Genomic DNA, 22,480 nt, shown 5'->3' with positions numbered 1-22,480 from the left:
TGGTGGCTGAAGTCTCTGAACGTGGCAATACGCACATATATATATATATATATATATATATATATATATATATATATAGTACATGAGCAGTGGAAGACAGTGTTGCACCACATACAGATTTTGCACGATAAGATTGAATCTTCATCATTCTCGCCAATTGATCAAACATGGACATAGTGCTATATGAGTCAACAAGATGATCTTCCATTTCAAAGATTTCCTGCTCCATTTACTCCACCCATATTAGATTTTTCATATATATATAAAAAATAAGCAGACTTACATTCTTCCTTTTTAAACAAGTAATATTTAATTTAAAAAAATAAATTTCCCATTTTATGTAGTAAATTTAATATCTCTTGAATGAATAAAAAAGAGAGAGTGCTGTGAAACCCTAGGAAATGGAGATGAGCACACGGCATGCCTACGATGACAAAGACTACACACTGTATATTCCTTCGAGAAAGAGATGGTGGGTCCCTTTGTTCTTCTCCTTCTTCAAGACAAAAAAAAAAAAGAGTGATGTGCAGGAGCATCAGTGCAACACTATAGCATAAAGACACCCCACTTTCATTTTAATTTTTCTTGGATTGATTGATTCTTCCCTGTTCTCTGCTCTGCACTCTCTTCCTTTCTTGCTACTTTTCTTTGCTTTCTTTTTTAAAATTTAGACCACTTTTTGTATGTTCCTTCTCATTCCTCTTTGCCTCATTTTGTGTTTATACTCTTTCAATTCCTTTCTACTGAGGTGGAGAATCCAACACAATTATATACAATCCAAGCAAAAGGGTTCTGCTGTGAAGTTTTCACCACTTTTTCTCTGCCTAGAAACCCTCCTTTCTGTTCTATATTTACTCTTCTGTCCCAACTGAAAATTTCCTGACATCATTATCATTTCATACTATAAATCAATATATCTCGGAGATTTAGTTAAGTTTTTAACCCCAAAGTTATCATGGCTACCATATACTTGTGTAATTTAAGGTGGAGAAAAGAGATGGGAAAAGGAATAATATGAACTAATAATTTGTCATAATTTTGTCAGACAAAGTTTTGTAAATAACCAATGACAACACATTGATAGATGCTTTAATGATTAGAGAATTCCAGCGAAGCTTCATCATTAAGATATATATATATATATATATATATATATATCAGCATTAATAAGGATCTATACATCTTGTGGCTGCCGATTCAGAAGAGACTAAAGGTGTTGATATCTGATTGCCCCAAGATTCTAATATTGGAACCACTTTCAATTTGATGACCCTTGGGTTTTGTTCTATTCAATACAGAACCGGCCCAAAGCCCGGCAGTCGTTTAGGCCGAACAGCTCAACCCCTCAGATCTTGATTTAAAAATACGGACAGACCAGGTCACCTGTAAGTTCGGATTCAGTGGGAAAAAATCAAACCCGATGATATGACATAATGGACAATAGCAGGTCCATTCACTTCGTAGCACTACTCACATACCAGAAGGAATTGAATGGCCGTATGGCGTAAAGAGGGAGTCTGATACTTCCGTACGTACGAACCTATGTGACAGAGACAGGTGGCATTGTAGCAGAGAGGCCATTAAGCGTCACTAGCAGATAAATGAAAAGGAATAAAAGGAAAGAAATACCCTCCTCTCCATCCAAATTTACTCAATTACTGTAAACCTTATTTTCTAGATCTCAGAACATCACAATTAACACGTCGGAAGTTTGAATTTCATTGGGATATTCAAAGATTTATAGGTTTATCTATTTTATTATTTGAAATAACTATTAATTTTTTTTAAATACTCCCACTCTATTTCAAAAATTCATTCTTTTATACATATCTTTTCTAATTTAATTTGAGATTTCAATTTAAAATTTTAAATATAAAATATTTTGAAATTTTAAAAAATAATTCTTCAAATTAATAGGATGGATGGAGTATAACGAATCTTCATATCAAGCTGCATATGTTACCCATTAAATTATATAATTATGTACTTGATTAATTAACATGTCTAGGGAAACACTGTTTTACTTTTACCAAACATCATTTTGACATTTCATCATTGAATTTGTTCTAGCCAATTGATGCAATGATGGCTCCTCTAATCAAACATTGTGTTTACAAATAGAAAAACAACTCTCTTCTCGAAGCACCCATATGGGATTACATGAGTCTCGTTGTGGTAAATAAATGCAAGACGAAAGGCATATCTCCATGCCCTATAAAAAAACTTTGAAGCTTTTCAACGGTTACAGAAATCCTCGTCATTATCCCAAGTCAGTCAAAAGAGCATTTTGGTAATATCCGACAAAATCAGAGGCTTTTCCAACATCTGTCCCTGTTTCCCTTTCAACCGTTCGTGTTCAAACTTCATTGAAAGAAAGTCAAGGTGCACTTTTGTAATTATTTCACAATTCAATGCCTTGTTTTATGCCCTTTAACTATCATCTATTTATGCACTCAAATCTCCCCTTCCTCTCTCACCCTAGCCTATATGTTCCTCACAACATGAATGTTACTTAAAAATTTTAACCCTTTCTTCTCTTTCAATCCAAGTTTTCTTTCATCATCAACTTCTTCTTAGTCTTTGAATTTCGTGTTCTCCAATGATGATACTTTGGTAAGTTACCAGAAACTTTACCTTAACTTCTGTTCCATTTTCATCCTTCATGGGATATTTGTCTTCTTTGCTGAAGGTGGGCGTTCCTTAATTTTATTTTATTTTTTTTGTTTGGGTTGCCACAGGATTTGGAGTGCTAAGTTCAACTGGATACTTGCAAGTTAGCTTTAGTAAGTTCATCCTTATTTTCTGGTTTAATCAACTGTTTTCTGATTACTATTTGTTTCTGTTAATTATCAAAACAAATATTAAAAGCACTTACTATTACACATTAATTTTATGGTGAACATCTTGAAGAAAGATTCCTTGTATATGGAAATTTGTGTTGATGTATAATTTTTTCTTGCCCTTTAACAGCTTCAGATCCGAGGAATGTAAGCTGGATATCTTGTTTTGAAGAAAGACGGGTTCGTTATTAATATAAGAATTCTTCAATCTCTTTCTGTTTTTAGTCCTCTTTGGTTCTTCGATTTCAGCTCTTATTACGTGTAGATGTTATAGAATTATCAGCTAGCTGAGATGGTCAAGAAAGAACCTGATCAAACATGTCCAATGATGTTCATATTAATGTTCTTGTTCTTGAATTGTCGCATGTTACATGCAGAAGAAGAACTTGAGCTTCTCTTGTCCTTCAAATATTCCATCAATGATCCTTTGCATTATCTTTCCAACTGGAACCCTTCTGTTACTTTCTGCAAGTGGCAAGGCGTCACTTGCAACAACTCCTCTCACATTAAGGTCATTGATCTCTCAGGGAAAAACATCTCTGGAAATCTTTCCTCGTCAATCTTTCAGTTGCCATATATTGAAACTATAAATCTCTCAAGCAATCAGCTCTCTGGAGAAATTCCTTATGGCATTTTCTCTAGCACTTCGCTTCAATACCTCAATCTCAGTAACAATAATTTCACTGGCTCTATACCAAAGGGTTCAGTTCCCTGCCTGGAGAAACTTGATCTATCTAACAATATGCTTTCAGGGAAAATTCCACAGGAAATTGGATCCTTTTCGAGTCTAAAGTTTCTTGATCTTGGTGGAAATGTTTTGGTGGGCACAATTCCAATCTCTATAACAAATATAACAAGCTTGGAATTCTTGACTCTGGCTTCAAATCAATTAGTTGGTCAAATTCCACGAGAATTGGCACAAATGAAGAGCCTAAAATGGATTTACCTGGGCTACAACAATCTTTCAGGCCAAATTCCAAAGGAAATTGGGGAATTAACTTCTTTGAATCATCTTGATCTTGTCTACAACAACCTCACAGGATCAATTCCATCCTCTGTAGGAAACCTCACAAATCTTCATTACCTCTTTCTCTACCAGAACAAGCTTACAGGTTCAATTCCAACATCCATTTTTGGTATCAAGAGGTTGATTTCACTTGATCTTAGCGATAATTCTCTCTCGGGTGAGATTCCAGAACTCATAGTTCAGTTGCAAAACTTGGAGATTCTTCATCTTTTCTCCAACAACTTCACTGGAAAAATCCCCAGTGCTTTAAGTTCTTTGCCTCGTCTCCAAGTCCTTCAGCTTTGGTCTAACAACTTTTATGATGAGATTCCAAAAGGTCTTGGGAAGCAAAATAATCTCACCGTAGTAGACCTTTCCACAAATTCTCTCACTGGAAAAATCCCAGAAGGTCTATGCAACTCAGGCAATCTCTTTAAGCTCATTCTCTTCTCAAATTCACTTCATGGTGAAATTCCCATGAGCTTGAGTACTTGCAAAAGCTTGCAGCGAGTACGTCTCCAAGGCAATAATTTATCTGGTGAATTCCCAGCAGAGTTCGCCAAACTGCCACTTGTGTACTTCTTGGATATCTCAAGCAACAATTTCTCAGGCAGGATTGATTCCAATAACTGGGAGATGGCTTCCCTTCAAGTGTTGAGTTTGTCAAGGAACAGATTTTTTGGAGGCTTGCCTGATTCATTTGGCAGCGACCAGATTGAGACCTTGGACTTGTCCGAAAACAGTTTTTCAGGTACTATTCCTCGTACTTACGGTAGTTTCCCAGAGCTAGTGCAACTGAAGCTAAGTGGAAACGAGCTCTCTGGTGAAATCCCAGATGAGTTATCTTCATGCAACAAGCTTGTGAGTCTAGACCTCAGCCACAATCAGCTTAGTGGCCAAATTCCAGCTAGTTTTTCTGGAATGACAGTTCTTGGACAGCTTGATTTATCACAGAATCAATTATCAGGAGAAATACCACCAAGTTTAGGAGGAGCAGAATCGCTTCTCCTAGTCAACATCTCACACAATCATTTTCATGGTAGTTTACCATCCACAGGAGCTTTTCTTGCCATAAATGTAAGTGCAGTTGCCGGTAATGAACTTTGCCGCGGTGATACTTCCGTTGGCTTGCCTCCATGCAGAAGTGTAAAGAATCCAACGAGGTGGTATTTTGTTGCTTGTATTCTTGGTGCGACAATGGTTTTTTCTCTTGCTGCCTTTGGAATTTTCTTGATTCGAGGACAAAAGAATCTAGAGATGAAAACTGTGGAAAATGAAGATGGGATATGGGAATTGCAATTCTTTCATCCCAAGGCATCAAAATCTGTAACAATCGATGATATTTTTTCCTCCAAGAAAGAAGAAAATATCATTCACAGGGGCAAGAAAGGGCTCTCATACAAAGGGAAGTCCATCATAAACGACATGCAGTTCGTGGTAAAGGAAATAAATGATGTGAAATTATTAATCCCGTCAAATTTTTGGCCTGAGATTGCTGAATTTGGTAAGCTTCAGCATCCAAATATCGTCAACTTAATTGGAGCATGTCGTTCCGACAAGGTTGCATATTTGATCTACGAGTACGTAGACGGTACAAATTTAAGTGAAATTCTTCCGAATTTGAGTTGGGAACGGCGGCGGAAGATCGCCGTCGGAATTGCGAAAGCTCTCCGGTTCTTGCATAGCTATTGTTCGCCGACAGTTCTAGTTGGCTACAAGTCAACGGAGAAAATAATGGTTGACGGAAAAGGTGAGCCTCGCCTGAGACTGAGCCTTCCTGACCAGCTTTCCATTGACGCCAAGTGCTTCACTTCTTCCGCCTACGTTGCCCCTGGTGCGTACATGGCATATTCAAAATTCATACTCTCACATTGTTTTTTATTATTTTTATTTCATTTATACAAAGATTTCTTTTGTAGAAGTTAATAACTCAAAAGATACCAATGAGAAGAGTGACATATATGAATTTGGTTTCATCCTGATGGAGCTATTAACCGGGAAAAATTCGGCCGATTGTGAATTTGGCGTCCATCAAAGCATCGTAGAATGGATCAGGTATTGCTACTCCGATTACCATCTAGACAGATGGATTGATCCAATGATCAAAGAAGAAGCATTAGTTAACAAGAATGAGATGGTTCGAACCATGAATTTAGCTCTCCATTGCACAGCCACCGACTCTGCAGCTCGACCATCTTCACACGATGTGTTAAAAGTCCTTCACTCAGCTTTGAGGACAAGCTCTTGTGTTTCTCTCCTAAACTTCCCTTCATCTAGTTTGTAGGTTTTTCATCATGTATAATTTTCGTTTGAGTTTTTTTTTATTTTTATTTTTTTTAAATTTTCCTTCTTATGTTGATTTTCTAGCTTGATAAATTGTTAAAAAATTATGGTTATTAGTCAAATGTTTTGTTTGATGATGTTAAGTTTGACATACTAGTGAGTGTAACAATGTAGATACTAAATCCCATTATGTGAAAATTATAATTTTTCTTTTATTAAAAAATAAAATTTATTTCTTCAACAACATGTATCATTTGACTCCTGATTTTTACTTGGAAAGTGGCTCAATGTCTTTACTTGTAATTGCATCTCATTTGACTTCTAAACTTATAAAACATAACTATTAATTAGTCTTAGATTAATTTGAATATATCATGACAAACAAATCCATCTCAGACAAAATACTCTCTCTTAAATTTTAAAAATATTTTAAATTTAATATTTAAATTTAAAATTTTTAATTAAAAAAAATTCGTATCATACATCTCGATATATATAATATGAAAGTGATAGACTTATATTAATTTAAAAAACTTGAAATGGGACCATTTACACTACAAGACTTTTAATCAATAACATTTTGTTAAAACGAAATTTAGAAAATAAAATATTAAAAACCGAAATTTCTTATTAAATTCTCAAAAATTAAAAAATATCTCAAACGATTAAAAACAAACTATTTATAATAGCAAAATAAATCTCTAATGTAAAAAATTTTAAAAATATAAAAAAAAATAAAATATAAAATGAAATTTTTATTTCAAATTTTGTGATAGACTTATGGATTTCGTCACAAAAAGTTATTTATTTTTCTTTTTTAAATTAAAAATTAGGAATTGAGGAAATAGAATCTAAGATCTCTCAGATTTATTGTAATTACCATCAGACTAAGTTTGTGAATTTTAAAGTTATGCATCTTAAAGTTTTCCTTTCAAAAAACTATTATGCACATCTTATGAAGTTCAACGGTAAAAGTTAAGTTCGATCTAAATTTATGATAAATTTTAAGATTAATTATTCCGCATTAAAATTTATTTAATAAAATTTAACATTTTTAAAACATGATAGAAAAATTAATAAAAAAATTTATTTATTTTAATATACGTACAAATTAAAGTGATAAAAAATTATTGAACATTGAGAGTATAATTTATCTTTAATGTTTTTGTCGCGGAGCTAATAACTAGTAAAGTGTGTTTGGGTACGTTGTTTTTGGTATTGAACATTATTAAAGTGCTTTTGTGAATCGTGATTAGGAGTGACGGTGTGCTTCGACTTCTGTTATTAACCCTCCTATGCGAATGCATCATGCATTTCCGATTTCCCATGTGCGAGACAATCTGGAGGGTCCAATTTTCCTGTACATTGACCATTAAAGGTGATGTAACCAGAAGAAATAAATCATGTGTAATAATTTTATGTACACTTGAATTGGCTTTGCTGAGACCTACAATGATTTTAAGTAATAGATTATATGTATACTATGACATAAATAAGAATTATTTAAATTATGAAAAATATTATTAAAATAAATTATCCATTATTTAAAATATTTATTATTAAATTATTAATCTATTATCAATGAAGCCATGTAGCTATATTTTTATTTTTTTAGTGAATTATTCCATTTACTTTTTCTATAAATCCCTTTTTAAAAAATATTAAAAATTAAACTTTTTAATATGAGTGTACCATATGAATAATATGTCTTTAACTAGTAAGAACTATATTTAATAATTAAGTGCATTAAATTTTAATAGACTCAATATATATTTTTTTTATAGGAAAAATATAAAAAACATAATATGTTTTTCAATTTATAATAAAATAATATTTATAAAATAGCGACAATTTTCTAATATTTACGATAAATATTAATATAATAAATAAAATTTTAATGCGGTTAAAATTTTAATATTTATAGTATCGCACGGTTGGCAAGGTAATTTTTAAATGCGGTTAAAAATGTTAATAATGTTAATATGAAAATTATATCAGTTAATTACTAATTTAATACAAATAAAATTATAAACCCTAAAATAAAAAAGTAAAACTATAATATATTTTTTCTTTAATTAACAATGATATTTTACTTGTGCCCCATAAAATCCTATACATTTAGTTGATACAGTTCTGTTATGCCCTGGAGATACATCATGAAAAGGGAAAACAATGGAATCGAATGGTGTCATGATCAGGGAGAGTTAGGTCAAGGAGCAACCCAACAACAACACTCATGCTCCTAGGGACCACTACTTCTGCATTTACTATACGTTTTTCTGATGGTTTAATCATATTGTTTGTCCTTTATCTATCATTCTCTTTAGAATTTGAAAGAAAAAAGAAGTGTAAAGAAAAAAAAAAGCCAAGAAATGGTTAAAAGCTGCATTTGCATATGTGGATTAATGAAAAAAAGGCTTTACACTTTCTACAGAGACAGTGAAGTTACATTCTTTTGGCCTCACATTTCAACAGTTCTTCACAGACAATGGCATTCATGGTCAACAAAAAATCTCATAGCTGTTGATGCTAGTTTTTGTTTTCAACTTCTGCAGTGTCCTCCTCTTGATCATGTTGTGTTCAATGGCTGAATAGGCTGATCTGCATGGCTTGTCATGGCCTAGGCTGGTGAGATCTACCAGCTGATCTTGTGCTGCTTTTTGTTTGGCTGTTCCTACATCCGCATCTTCCTCCGACTTGAAAAAAAAAAAAAAAAACCCTCAATCTCGTTTAAGGAAAAACAGAATTATTTTTTTTTTTTAGTAAACATTTTATAACTACATATCAATAAGAGAATCCAAAACGAATGATTGCTTTTCTTCCTCTTTCTGCACTTTTATTTCCTTATTTAAATCATGAAGAAAATCTGATCCTATTATTTCACATAAGCAAACAATAAAACGATAAAATTTTTCCATTAATTGGATATTCTTCCCAATAATTCAAACCTAAAAGCTAGCTACTCATTCACATTCTTCGATCTTTCCCTATCCCATCTCATCTCTAAACTGTCAAAAATTTCTGCATCTTTCCTTTCCAATTTCATACAATCAACTTGTGGGTTTTTAAGCTAAAAAAAATGAAGAAGACGACGAAAAAGAGACGACAATTTGGAAAGGAACGAACATGGATGAATAATACAATTCAGACCCACTTAGGTTAATTACAAAGGAAAAAGGATGTCAAAATATGAAACATTTTCCAACCATGCATGCATGCTTGGCCATAACCTTTCTTGTGACGCACTTTTTCTTCAATATTGTAATGATGATGCCTGTGTTTTCTTTTATTTTCTTTTCTTTTTCTTTCCCATTCTTCTCTTCTTCTTCTTCTCTAAGCAATGATGATGTATTGACACAACTCTTATCTAGCTTTTTCTCTTTTTGCTGGGCTTGCATAGTTAGAAGATTCCAACAGAGATAAGTCTAAACATAAAAATTTAAACTAGCTGACATTATAAGGAGCAAACTAGCTATGTTGGGTTGGCAGAGAAATAATATTGGAAACTGTTTTTATTTTAAAAAGCCTCAACATATCAATTATAGTCTTTCGAGACCATGCAAAGGACTCTTTGGCTTCTTTCTTTCTTTCTACATATTCTCATTCTTACACTTAGTCCCAAAATTATATCTTATTTCTAAAAAAATCTTTTAAAATATCTTTTAATATTTAATAAAATTTAATATATTAAAATGAATATAATTTAAAAAGTTAATAAAAAAATTATATTTTTAATATTATTTAAACCATTAGTATTAACGTTATATTTAAAAAAAATTTAACCCTTACTATCATAATCCTAATTTAAAGAGCTTAAAATTCTTATTTAAAATCAAATAAATTTAAAGATTAATTGGAAATAAAAAATTTTAAATTGTAAATCAGGGATTGGGATAGTAAGTTGAATTTTAGCTATCTTCCAGATAAATAAACAATTTACATAATTTGAGCATATTGATGCGAAGGTCGAGATTGATAAAAAAGCCTGAAAAAGGTTTTCTGGGCCACTTACTTTGATCCATGCATATTCAAATTCAACATATTTTACTAATAGGTTTGCTTTTAACACTCTAATTTCTTTAAAATAACGACGTTGAGACTGATCTGAATGGAAGACATTACTAAGTGAAGAGTTTAATTAGAGCGTTATATCTGTTAAAATAACGACGTCGGGACTGATACGAATGGAAGACATTACTAAGTGGAGAATTTAATTAAAGCATTATATCTGTTAAAATAACGATGTCGGGACTAATCCGAATGGAAGACATTACTAAATGGAGAGTTTAATTAGAGCGTTATATCTGTTAAAATAACGACGTCGGGACTGATACGAATGGAAGACATTACTAAGTGGAGAATTTAATTAAAGCGTTATATTTGTTAAAATAACAACGTCGGGACTGATGTGTTATATCTATTAAAGATAATGTAGGTATTCTAAAATAAACTCAACGAGAACAAAAATATCGTGTGGAACGCTTGATTGCCACAAGCCAATTATCCCATTGTAATTTTTTTAAATTCTATTTTATGGGTTTGAAAATATAAAATTTATAAGAATTTAATTAAATTTTATAATTTTTTAAAAAAAAAAATTTAAAATTTTTTAAATTGAAAAATTCTAATTATATGTAGAAATAAAATTATAAATAATTTTATAAAAATTTATTTAAATTCTTTTTTTACAAAATTATTATATGAAACGAGGAGTATATATTATTATTTGGGGTTCTCAGATACCAAATTATACGTTTAAGTCTCTAGAATTTATTTCTGATATAATTTTTCTTAATGAATTTCTTTTTTATGCAATCATAAATTGATATCATATTTATCTCTCTATTTCAACAAACGAACATTTGATATTTTTAAAAGAAAAAAGAAAGAAAGACGGTAAAATAATATTTTAATTTTAAAAAAAAATATTTTAGTATTGCCTAATTTTTTTTTTTTTAAATTAGGAGGAAAAGGAATGTGAAAACTTAAGGTCCTGTGTATTTATGAGAAGCAGCTTCATTTTTTTTTTTTAAACTTTACAAGAAACTATTACTTTTTATTTTCTATAAAAAAAAAATATGAATGTGGTTGACTTGTTAATAATAGATTATAATTTGTAATTTTAAAATTAAAAAAAAATTATATGATTGTATTTTTTTTTATCAATGTATGTTAGAATTGCATTTAACTTGACTAAAGGCTGGTGTAAAAGTACAAAGAGGACTACTGAAGAATACCAAAATCCAATCCTCAACTGTTATCAACCAAACAAACCAAATAAAAAAATAAATCAATACCAACCAAATTAACCAAATTCAACTACTAGACGAAAAAAATACAAATAAAATTAATAAAACTAAACCGCATCACCCACAGACACCAATACTGCCACACTGCCACTGCACCGATCCACACACAGTGACACCAAACGAAAATTGAGCAAATCCAAATTGAAGTGAACCCAAGTGGAATCATCGTAACAACAAAATGAAGAGCAAATAGAAGCAGTACACCCAACATGCAAACAAAGAGAGGAGACAGGCAATTGGTAAGAATCAACTACAGACAAACCAAGCAAACGAAGGGAGAAAACATCGCAGAGTCTAGCCGAAGAAGCCCACTGAAAGCGTAAACCACTTGATACATCAATGCGTTCTCAGAAATACCGATATCACGCAAACAACTATCCTCCACACTAGAAGCAACCATCGAAACCCTTGAGAATAAATCCAATAAATAGCAAATTTGTCACAAGTCCAGCTTTGAATTCTTGACAATACATAAGGAAAAATATTGTAAAGAATATTCTGCCATAATTATAATTAATTATTGATTAACCATAGTTAGCACAATTCTAATATGATTCTAGACAATAATTGATAGTATAATTATAAACATAATTTATCATATCTTGTACTATATAATTTTTGTATTCTATTATATAGAAAGCAAGAAAATGATAAAATATTTCTTTTTCTTATGATTCTAGATAAATAATAGAAAATAATTAAAAAAAAATTAAAAAAAAATAAACCACTAACACATCCATTCACGGCGGAAAAAAAAAATGGTTGAATCAAAACCCAAAACAAACTCGGGCTAAAAAAGTACAAAAAAGATCTCAGAAAAACAACAGAAGGACTCAAATGAAAATAGCAAAAATAAAGACCTGAAGCTCAAATCCTCGATTGCTTTACTTCTCCCTTTCCTTTTTTTACTCTCTTTCTCTCTTTTTCTCCCTTTCAAATCGGCCCGAATTTTATATATATATATATATATAATTGTATCTATTCATAATTTAAAGATGACAATATATATTTTACTTTTGAACTCTTTAACGTTTTTTTTTAATTAAAAAAATTATATATTTGTGTTTATTCATAATTTAAAAAATAAATCATTACAAAATATATTTCACTTTTATGTTTTTAACATAGATTTTTTTTGGAAAGCAACATGTGTTAATTCATATGAATATAAAACTCTATAATTATCAATTTCTTAAAAAATCTTATTTTTATAAGTGAATGGATGTAAAAGAGTTTTTGTCTTAGCTTTGTAAACATAAGATGACATATTTAGTTATGATTAAGGGTGCGCATTTGGTCAGTTCGGTTCAAAATCAAATCGAACTGAAATAATCAAAAATCGAATTGAATAATTTTATAAAAATCAAATCAAACCAAATAAGAGTAATAACCGAATTGAATCGAACTGATCTAGTTCAATTTGATTCGGTCGGTTCAATCGATTAAATCAATTTTTAAACTTTTTTTTTTCTTTTTTTGAAATGGAATTTTTAAGTTCAGTTATTTCAGTTTTGAACCGATCTGGTTCTGTTTGATTTGGGGCCCCAGTAGCGAGCAAGCCAACTTCCTCCTAGAAGGCGCGAGAGATGTACAACAGCACGACAACGATGCTGATGTACGACACAAGTCACACAACAGCACACGACAGCAGCGACAAGCGATGGCCGATGCGGCGCCAACGATTGCACGGAGAGAGAGACTAGAGAGCAACGGAGGATTAAGGCAAGGAGGAGTCGGCGTCGCTGAGTCACGCAGCCGCAACATACAAGCCGAGTTACCCGACGATGGTCAATCAATCGATGTCGCTAGGAGGAGAGTGGAGGTTAGACGGTGGAAGCGCCGTTGGAAGTGATGGATGGAGGTACAGGCACTGTGAGTGTGGTGAGAGAAGGCGGCGTGGAATCTGGAAGGGATAGCGTGAATGCGTGACTTTGTGGGCCGTGGATGAGAACGAGATGACTTTTAGATCTAGGGCAAATAAAGGAACTATTGAAGACGACATAGTATTGGTGATTTCGGTTCAGTTCAATTTAATCGAAATTTTTGGATTTAAAATCGAACCGAACTGAAATCATTGATTTTTTAAAAAATTAAACCTAAACCAAACCGAATAAAAAATAAAATCGAATTAAATTTTCAAAATTAATCGGTTCGGTAGGTTATTTTGATTTAAATCGAATACTGCTCGTCCTATAAATTAGAAAAAAAAAAAAAAAAAACAAATAAGCAAGAAAGAAAGCCATGAAGCTTTTCACAATATATTTTTGTATAGTTGTTTAAAATCTTATTAGATCGTCATCCCATGTAAATAATTCTATATGGAATCATGGTAATACTAAAAAATTTCTCTCCGTGCAACAATTTTGAAAAGTTTTTCTCAACTCGTTATATAGGCCATGAAGCTTGAAATATAAGTTGATACAACTTTGAAAGAAAGCCTAGTGGTAGTGACATAATGTCAATTATCATTCAAAGATGTAGAACATAGAATTTGAGTGGTGGAATTATTAGCAAAATCCATCAAAGTCCATGGGCCAAACAGAAACTTTCATGGTGCACCTCCACCAAATAGAAAAGGGAAAGTATTCTGGAATGGACAGGACGTCAAAATGCCAAATCTTCTCATAGACATAAGCTCTTGAGGAAGATCAACCTATTATCTTTACAATAACTTTTATCCATTAAGCGACAGGTTGTTCCACTCCATCATTAGATCTTCCATTCTCCTATTCCTTTTTCTTATTACCACACTTTTATATTGAGCCATGCTGAAGGGAGAAGCATCCTCTCAATTCTGGACGAAGATTAAAACCACAAAGACGATCCGAAGGTATTTAGGTGAGGGCACATAAAGATTAGGACTTAATGAAGATAATGCCATGTTGAGGGGAGAAGCATAGTGATTCTTAAATTAAGGATAATAAAGCAAAATATAAATAGAAGGGTTAAAAGAAAAAAATAGAGGCCCAATGTGATGTTACTGTCGGAGAATGCTCGTAACAGGATCAAAGCTTCACACCAGAAGAAAAAAAAAGAAAAGTTTATAATCTAATATTCTTTCTGGGTTTCATTTTTATTCCAGTTTCAGACAAAAGTCCAGTTAATGAACATGAAGCAAATGCAGTGAGCAGTTTCCTCTTCGTTCAACACTTTCCAGGCTACTGCTCTTTCATAGGATACTGGCCTTCCCATACTTGACAGGCAGATACCACCCTGGAGGCACATAAAGCCCTGCCAATAAAATTCACAGCAACTTAATCAAATCTGTTAAGAAAGGTAACTGCATTGGACGCTGTTAAAAGCTTAAAACATGCTGCTAGTAAGAATTATCAGCAAACACATAGTGATGTGATAAACCTAACAGTACCCTCGCATTAATTTTTTACATCATATGTATATTTAGATCGCGTAAAAAATGACGTCAAAAAAAGTGTTGTTGAAGTTTTTCACAATTGCAGGATTAAATTTGAAAAGATCTACTTGCTTGTACCTGTTAGGCTAGTAGAAACTTTTGTCATGTTGGAGGATCATGTATTTTATTTATATGTTTATTATATATTAGCTTAGTTTAGTGGATTTCAAAGTCCTATACCTGTTGCATTATTTGAGGAAACTCTGAACACAAAGTCTTGCGTCCGTTGTCATCAAATATCTTTTCCAAAGTGATGTCTTGAAGAGCAACCAAAGTTGTCTCAAGCATATCTAGTCCTCCCTGATTTGCAAAGGTAAAAACTGGCAGAGCCTGCACATAACATGTCACAAGTTACTGAATGAAATGAATTAAAGAAAAAAGGGGGAAAGAAAGTGAGAGAGAGAGAGAGAGAGAGGAACAAGATAAATAAATGATAAGGAGGGGGTTGATTATGTGGCTTGAATTTTGAATATATTTTTTCGTAGGGTGAATTACGACCGAATCAAATTGGAGAAAAAATGGGAATCTAGCGGAGCGTGAGGGACGATACAATCTCTTATTATTCGGTCTATATTAAAGGGTTTGTGCAAAGACTGCTTAAATTGAAGTGGTGAAGATTGCACTTGAACAACATAGAGGTGTTAAATAATAACCGGAGAACATTAAAACGTTGGTCATATGCATCAAATGAAATGTATCGACAAGTCAAACGAAATACCTTCAAAGAGCAGCACATAATTGCATCAGAGTGATGCCAAAGCGATTTCAGAATGGATTCACTTCCTTCACTTTTGAGAAGCTCCATACCTAGATAGCACCTGCGAGGCAAAATCAAATCGTTACATGCTTTGAAAGCAAATTAATAGAAAACAAAAAAAAATGTAGGAAGGTATTCTGACAAATTCCCTTTCTAGAACTAGAGATTGGCTAATATATATAACTGATATATCTATTTTTGTTCACAGGTCAGCAATTTGAGGGATTTATACCTATAGCTTTGACATATCCAACGTGCAAGTGTAAGCGCTTCGGGAGTACCAGGTGGTGGACGGAAACCAGCTTGGGGACCAAAACGAGAAGGGGAAAGAGCCAATGCCACCCTTTGAACAGAGGCAACAACACTACGGACGTACTGCCGAGCCATGGATGCTACATTCTCTTGAAGGTGGAGTTCAAATGCAAATTGGAAAGCTATTGTCATCACTGATTTGGTGCTCCCACAGTGGCCTGAGACATCACCAGATGCTTTATTTCCAGTTGGTCCAACATCAAGAGCAGAGGCAAGGTCAAGTGTCCGGTTTGGACTACTAGCATCCTACATCAAATCAAATGTGCAAAGATTAGACTGATATCAGAAGAATATTTTACAGAAAACAACAAAAAACTTTTTCTTACATTTCTTACCATTCGGGAGTCAAGAGGAATGATGCGGAACCCTGAAGGAATAATAGGTGCATCATCAGAAAAAGAGGCATCAATGGGAGCAAAGATAAGTTCAGCGCAGGTGCCAACAGCATTCTCGTCTACTCCAGTACAAAACTAGAGAAACAAAGCAACCCCAACGTTGGAAATTAACAAGGAATATACATCAAGTGTCTGATCAGCTTAAAAAAAACAAGAAACCAACAAATATTTTGTGAAAGGTAGATCTTATTGAAAATTGATTGTTATTATAAGGAAATAAGGAACTTCAAAATCCAATGTCTTCATATTCTGTTGTGTTTAGAAACTAATGACATAAAATGCAGCACATACTTGCAAAAGGAAGATGTCACCAGGCATAATCATGTCCTCCCGGTATCCCATATTTTCAAGTTTAATTACCTCCATAAACTGTAATAAACCAATAGATATTATCAGTTATATCACGGCATTAAATTATGAAAGATGCCAGGATATCCTATGATAAAATTTTTGCCAAAGGCAGTCAATTATCGAGTGACAATGATCAAGAACTATATCACTCACCTCTTCGTGCTCAATGGTGTGAGCCAAGGGAAGAATAACTTGACCACCAAAATTTCCAACTCGAGGAACTGGCAAGGTACAGGGACCAGCTTTAACAGCAGCAGCTGCATAAGCATCAATACCACTGTCTGCCCATTCTGACCGATGCTCACGCAGGAACCTAAGAAGTATTGCTGGAGGCACATTCTACAAGAAAACAGAATGTACATATATGAAAAATTAAGGTATTCAGTAAAATACAATGTTGAATATAAAGAAAACTAGAAGCACAGTGATACAATAGACCAATTGAATTCAGAAAAATGTTATAAACTTGAATCAGTCAAACAAAACAGTTGCCAAGTACTTAAAGTTGACACTTCTATGCCATTACAGCATGAACCTAAAATTGAAAAATTCAAAGTTTCAAACCGATAAGGAGCACAAGATTTCTGGCGTCTATTAATACAAACTAAAAATCAGGGTCTGAATCCTCTTTTCTGCAACTGCTTGACTAAAGTTATGTCCTTACTTAAAGGATTGGCTTTTTCTGCCTTCCTTATAGCCTTAACCAAGACTTGCTTGCTCAAATATTAGCCTAAAAAATAACAGAGAATTGATTGGCAATAAAAATATTTTACTCCATTCCTCACCTTGCACTCTGTTCATCCCACTAGAGCCTAATATTGACCATGAAGGAAGTTAAAAGCGGTTGATGGAAAGAAAGGATTTCTGAAAAAGTAGTGACTTGTTTGGCTCAAAATTCACTACTTCATAATTTCAGCATTCTACATGATAGAACACCAATAATTTTAAAGTAACAGGAAAGCGTAGCTTTCTTGCTGGCATTGGCCATGTGTGCAATACATCTAAAGTTCTCACCTGTAACAACATGGACGCTTTTGCACAAAGCACCCCATTGCTCATAGATGGAAATCCACTGGCATAAGAAATATTTAGACCCAATATTTTGCCAGGAGATGAATTCACAAGAACTGTAACATCATCAATGCCATCACTTTCCAGCATAGACCACCCCTCATCAGTGAACCCATTAACAGCTTCATTAAAGCCCCTGCAGAGAAGAATCCATTAGATCACCACCAAAAAAAAAAAAGCAATAATGTTCATATCTTAATCCTAAGGAATTAAAGAAATACTTGCTCAGTCTCTGACTAAGTGCACGTAAAGCAGCAGGTCTTCTACCCCAACCAGAGACATTTGGCTGAGAAACTTCTTGAGAAATTTGCCTCAAATGTCGTAAAGCCTGCATCAAACACCAAGATTATGTTAGTGCTTAAGAATTTTAGTTAGGACATTTTTAGTCTGTTCCATCCCCCTAAATCTTGTTTACTAATTCCATGGAATAAATCTGATTTTCTAGGAAACTTCACCATTCATCCTTTTAGAGGATAGAAATCATGCAGTGTAGAAATAACAAAACATGTGTTTTTTTTTTCTTATTAAAAATAGCAATATAAAATATAGTTGAAAATATCTTACATAAAGAATAGGCTTACCGCCATTGTTGTTTTCTGAGCTAGCAATGTTGATGACTCATAAAGTGGGCGCAACACTTCGGGCACACTCCAAGGCTAGATTAAGGTAATAAGCAGGCCAAATCAATTAGCTCGTCAAGCAAGTGGATAATGTGATTCAAATTGGACAAAAAATGTGACTATTATACCTCTAAGTCCATATGGTCAACTATATGAATAATTGATCCACCTCCTTCACAAGGTCTAATCAGATACCCACTAGGTAGCATTTCTGCTCTCACAAAATTCTGTGTAGGTGGCACACTTGGACCATTCTGAGTGTTACTAAGTGATCTCTCACAAACCTTGTAATCAGAACAATGAAATCATATTTTCGTGGAATATTTAAACAAGTTCCACATAACGCGAAAGACATTATTTAAAAATAGTATGTACTTACCACAAGACTGCCATCCTCCAAAACAGAAGTGTAGCGCAGTAACCAGAAGTCACGGGCTGGTGCCAAAGTTGTCGGTGCATAAAGCTAAAAGGAGAGGGGGAAAAATAACTAAGCTGATATAATGTCAAAAATTATTCCAGAAATAACATCTGCAAAAGAAATTAGCACCTACCTGCATGTAAAGCAGTTCAATTGTTCCACCATTTCCAGTTGACAATGCATTCAAAACATCCACAGCTCGGCAATCACGAAACCATGATGGCCGATCTTTAAGGATTTCTGCAACCTACAAAGTAGTTCAAATATTTCTTCAACAATTTAAACCAAGCATTTTTGTGCACCCACTCTACCAGGCAAAGGCAGAAGTACAACTCACTCTGGTAGGTTCTAGACCCACAAGGCCGCATGCACGTGCTGCCACACCAGGGCAACCATGAGAAATAGCAACGATTCCAAAGGAATCCGGACCAGGCTGCAGAAATAAAAAAGAAAACAGGTTACATAGAGAAGGGAAAAAAAAGGATATGCTACCCAAGATGGGGAGTAAACAAAAGAGAATCACATCAATAAGAGTACTTTAATCATTAAAGTGCAATAAGTTTGCATCAACAGGAAACCATAGGCCTAGAACATTAGGATAGCATAATCCCTGGATCTTGCTGTTAAATTTAGATAATGCATTGAGAGAGAGAGAGAAAAAAAAAAAGTTGATAGGGTGCATCCTTTCTTTTTGCTCATCAAATAAACATTACAGAGATTCAGGTGATAGTTTTACAGGAAACAGCATAGAGATTCAGGTGATAGTGCAGAAGGTACTCTGCATCTGCTTTGGCAGGGCTACATTGAAAGCTCATGCTTCCTATTTCACCCTCCAAGACATAATTAAATATTAAGAAGGATAAAATAAACCAAACAACATCCTCCTGCCCTCTTCAAGATGAGAGAAACAAGATAATTAATGGGGAAAAGGCAGACATCTTAGCATGTAAAAACAAAAGCAAACAGATATCTGAAAGGTTTGTCTGATGTGATTTGGACATTGCTTAGAAGTTTAGCATCATTTTTATATCTTTTTTTAAGATTTAAAATTATACCTTTATTTAAGATTTAATGTTATGAATGATGACAAGAAATGATGAAACAAGGTTTAATACAATATACAATAATAATGAAGGTAATGTGAGCAGTAACCTTCATCCCAGGCATTTGGACCCACTCTACAGCAGTTCCTGTGGCCTTTGAAAGAAACTCTGCTAAAGTCTCCTCTGCAATGGACAAAAGTCTGGAAAATATACAACTAATAAGTTAGCAAGCCACACATTAACAAAACATGGAGATTGTACAAATCGAGGACAGAAAATGACCCAGCATGAACCCACAAAAGAAAAAGAAACGTAAAATGAAAGAAAGAAAGAAGCAAGTCATTCCACTAACCCTGCAGGACTAGCATCCCTTGGTTGATTCTGAGGAGTCAAATGGAGCTGTCCACTGATCACCACCGATTCACAACTTGTGTCTGTGGTGGCGAGGTCGGTCGCCTGAAAGACAAGAAATAAACTCAAAATCCACCATTTAAAATTGAAAAAAACAAAGAACAGAAGAGAAAAAACAAATTCCCAAATGCAAAAATGTTTCCAGCAGATCAAGTTCGACCTGGTGATATAACCAGAGGGATTGAAAAAAATAGAAGAGTTTACATTTTGAGTCTGTTGGCGGAAATAGCTATTCTCATAAACCAGCTGAGACACTTGCTTTTGCAATCTATCATTCTCCTCCATCAATAACTTATTCATCGCCGTCAACTTCCTATTCACAGCTTGAAGCCGAGATGCCTCTTTTCTCTGTTTCTCTCTACAACTGTACAAATCCACAAAGAAATAGAATTAAAGATGATGAATAATAGAGCCTCCATTGATGTAGGGATCCAGAGGAGAGAAAGTTACCGTCGATTCTGAAACCAAACTTTGATCTGCTTAGGCTCTATGTTAGAGAGAATAGGGCACTCCCTAATCAACTGTTGCCGGCGCATAGAACTTGGTTTAGGACATTCATAGTAGAGTCTCTCCAACGCTTCCACCTGCTCCGGCGTGTATCTGACGTACTTGCCGTTGTCCATTGCAATCTTGCTTCCGCCATCCTTGCAGGTCGAAGTTACCGCCATCATCACTTCTGCATCATAACATTTTTCCATCATCATCATCAAAAAGATTCTCCTAACAAACGTCACTTCTCCTCACAAGCACCACAGCACACAGAAAAGCTTACAGTGAAAAACGAAAACTTCCTAACTCAGTATCATCAACAAACAAACTCTTCCAGCATCAAGTAAGCTAATTTACCGTTTCAAAAAAACGGCGCAGATCAGGTCGCCGCCCCTTCTGCCTCAAATCAGTAACATGAAGTTTTGGAAGCAGATTCTGTAAACCCTTCAGCTCAAACACAGAGAGAAGCCAAAAATCATACAGATATTCGAAAGAGGAAGAGAAACAAAAAAAAGTTGGCGGCTTTATGGAAAGAATTGAAGAGGGTATTTTCAGGGAAAACAGTGGAGGAAGGAGGTGGAGAATTGAAGGAAAGAGGAAGAAACAAATGGGGGATATTGGGATTCGGAAAGGAGAAAAAGACCCTAAATACCAGACAGAATATCAGAGCATGTTTAGTTTTCTGTTCTGTTGTGAATTGGGCTGTGTGTTCATATATCAAATCATTATCAACCCTTTTTTTAAATAAAAATAATAAACAAATAAAATAGTTTGGAATTATCTGTTTCTTTCTTTTTTCTTTTTTTTCTTGTGTTACTGTGTAATTTTCTTTTTTAAGGAAAAAAAAAACCGCAGTTGATTCTGTGGTGGTTGCCGTTGCTATTGTTATAGCTGCTTTCCTCTGGATTTTGCTAAAATTTTCAACTCTTTCCACTTCAATTCATCTCTCTCTCTCTTCGGAAAAAAAAAAAAAATCCTCTCCTCTCTCTGCCTCTCCCTCTCTCTCTTCCCTAGGCTGTGGGAGGTGGACAATCACTTCCAGACTCGCACACACAGTCGCGTCAGCTCTACATGCTCTGGCTTTTTGTTGGACTAAAAATCGCCTATGTTATACCAGCGACCTGCCGCCGGTTATTTTTTATTTTTCATTTTTAATTTTATTTTCATCTATAAATCAAATATAAATATAATTTTAATAAATTATATTTTAATATCTAAATTTTAATATAATTATAACTTAATTCTTATATTTTTTAAATTGAATACTTAAATTCTTATATAATTAATTCGTCTAAATTAAAATCCTTCCATATATGATTTCATTAGTCAATAAGTTAAAAAAAGAATAAATATTTTAAATATTTAAAATATTCTAATTAACACTTAAATTTTTTTTAATATAAGTAAAAAATTTTATAATATAAACTATATTTTGATTCTTAAATTTTAATGTAATTAATGGATCAATTTTTATATTTTTAAAACTAAATTTTTAAATATCTCTATATTTGATCTGTCTAAAATTATAATTTTTTTATCTATTATAGACATTAATTCAAAGTCAATAGATGATCAAATTTCTTTTAAAAGTACAATTTCTTCTTAAAATATTATTTATAAAAGTTTACAATCTAATTAAATGTTATTTAGTACTACTTAAAAATAGCTAAAATTGTAAGTGTTTTCTAAAATTTTTGAACTATTTTAATAAATGGAGATTGAAAAACAAAAAGTGTTAAAAAATAGTTAATGGGTTTTAAGTG

At 33.4% G+C, this 22,480-nt stretch overlaps 2 protein-coding genes and 1 long non-coding RNA gene across 7 annotated transcripts; 1 reads left to right on the top strand and 2 right to left on the bottom strand.

Moving 5' to 3' along the window:
* Positions 1-2,452: 2,452 nt before the first annotated feature.
* Positions 2,453-6,379, top strand: LOC110610390 (leucine-rich repeat receptor-like serine/threonine-protein kinase SKM1). 2 transcript variants are annotated; one of them, XM_021750299.2, is made up of 4 exons: positions 2,453-2,613; positions 2,739-2,783; positions 2,971-5,680; positions 5,769-6,379. In XM_021750299.2, exons 3-4 carry the CDS (start codon positions 3,133-3,135, stop codon positions 6,128-6,130), a joined length of 2,910 nt encoding a protein of 969 aa, XP_021605991.1. In that variant the 5' UTR covers positions 2,453-2,613; positions 2,739-2,783; positions 2,971-3,132; the 3' UTR covers positions 6,131-6,379. The 2 variants fall into 2 exon arrangements, with proteins under 2 accessions (XP_021605991.1, XP_021605990.1); XM_021750298.2 differs by having other exon boundaries at positions 2,454-2,613; positions 5,766-6,379.
* Positions 6,380-8,723: 2,344 nt separating this feature from the next.
* Positions 8,724-9,636, bottom strand: LOC110610315. Its single transcript, XR_002487199.2, has 2 exons — positions 9,360-9,636; positions 8,724-8,825 (listed from the first exon to the last, which is right to left on the bottom strand). It is a non-coding gene; the product is annotated as an uncharacterized LOC110610315 (long non-coding RNA).
* A 4,713-nt stretch (positions 9,637-14,349) lies between these two features.
* On the bottom strand, positions 14,350-21,411 carry LOC110612061 (homeobox-leucine zipper protein ATHB-8). Of its 4 annotated transcripts, none has more exons than XM_043955292.1 (19): positions 21,001-21,411; positions 20,679-20,904; positions 20,433-20,592; positions 20,170-20,273; positions 19,927-20,017; positions 19,112-19,207; positions 18,908-19,021; positions 18,736-18,819; positions 18,485-18,640; positions 18,318-18,392; positions 17,958-18,064; positions 17,680-17,872; positions 16,819-17,004; positions 16,606-16,683; positions 16,255-16,389; positions 15,840-16,165; positions 15,569-15,668; positions 15,031-15,180; positions 14,350-14,669 (listed from the first exon to the last, which is right to left on the bottom strand). In XM_043955292.1, the coding sequence occupies exons 2-19, from the start codon at positions 20,897-20,899 to the stop codon at positions 14,523-14,525; spliced, it is 2,523 nt and encodes an 840-aa protein (XP_043811227.1). In that variant the 5' UTR covers positions 20,900-20,904; positions 21,001-21,411; the 3' UTR covers positions 14,350-14,522. The 4 variants fall into 4 exon arrangements, with proteins under 4 accessions (XP_043811227.1, XP_021608403.1, XP_021608405.1 ...); XM_021752711.2 differs by having other exon boundaries at positions 21,075-21,411; XM_021752713.2 differs by having other exon boundaries at positions 20,679-20,901; positions 21,075-21,411.
* Between the last annotated feature and the right edge of the window lie 1,069 nt (positions 21,412-22,480).

Source organism: Manihot esculenta, chromosome 3, assembly GCF_001659605.2.
Source record: "Manihot esculenta cultivar AM560-2 chromosome 3, M.esculenta_v8, whole genome shotgun sequence".
In the NCBI taxonomy this organism is placed as follows: Eukaryota; Viridiplantae; Streptophyta; class Magnoliopsida; order Malpighiales; family Euphorbiaceae; genus Manihot; species Manihot esculenta.
Note: the sequence above shows the minus strand (reverse complement) of the source record. Positions and strands in the feature narration are given on the sequence as shown.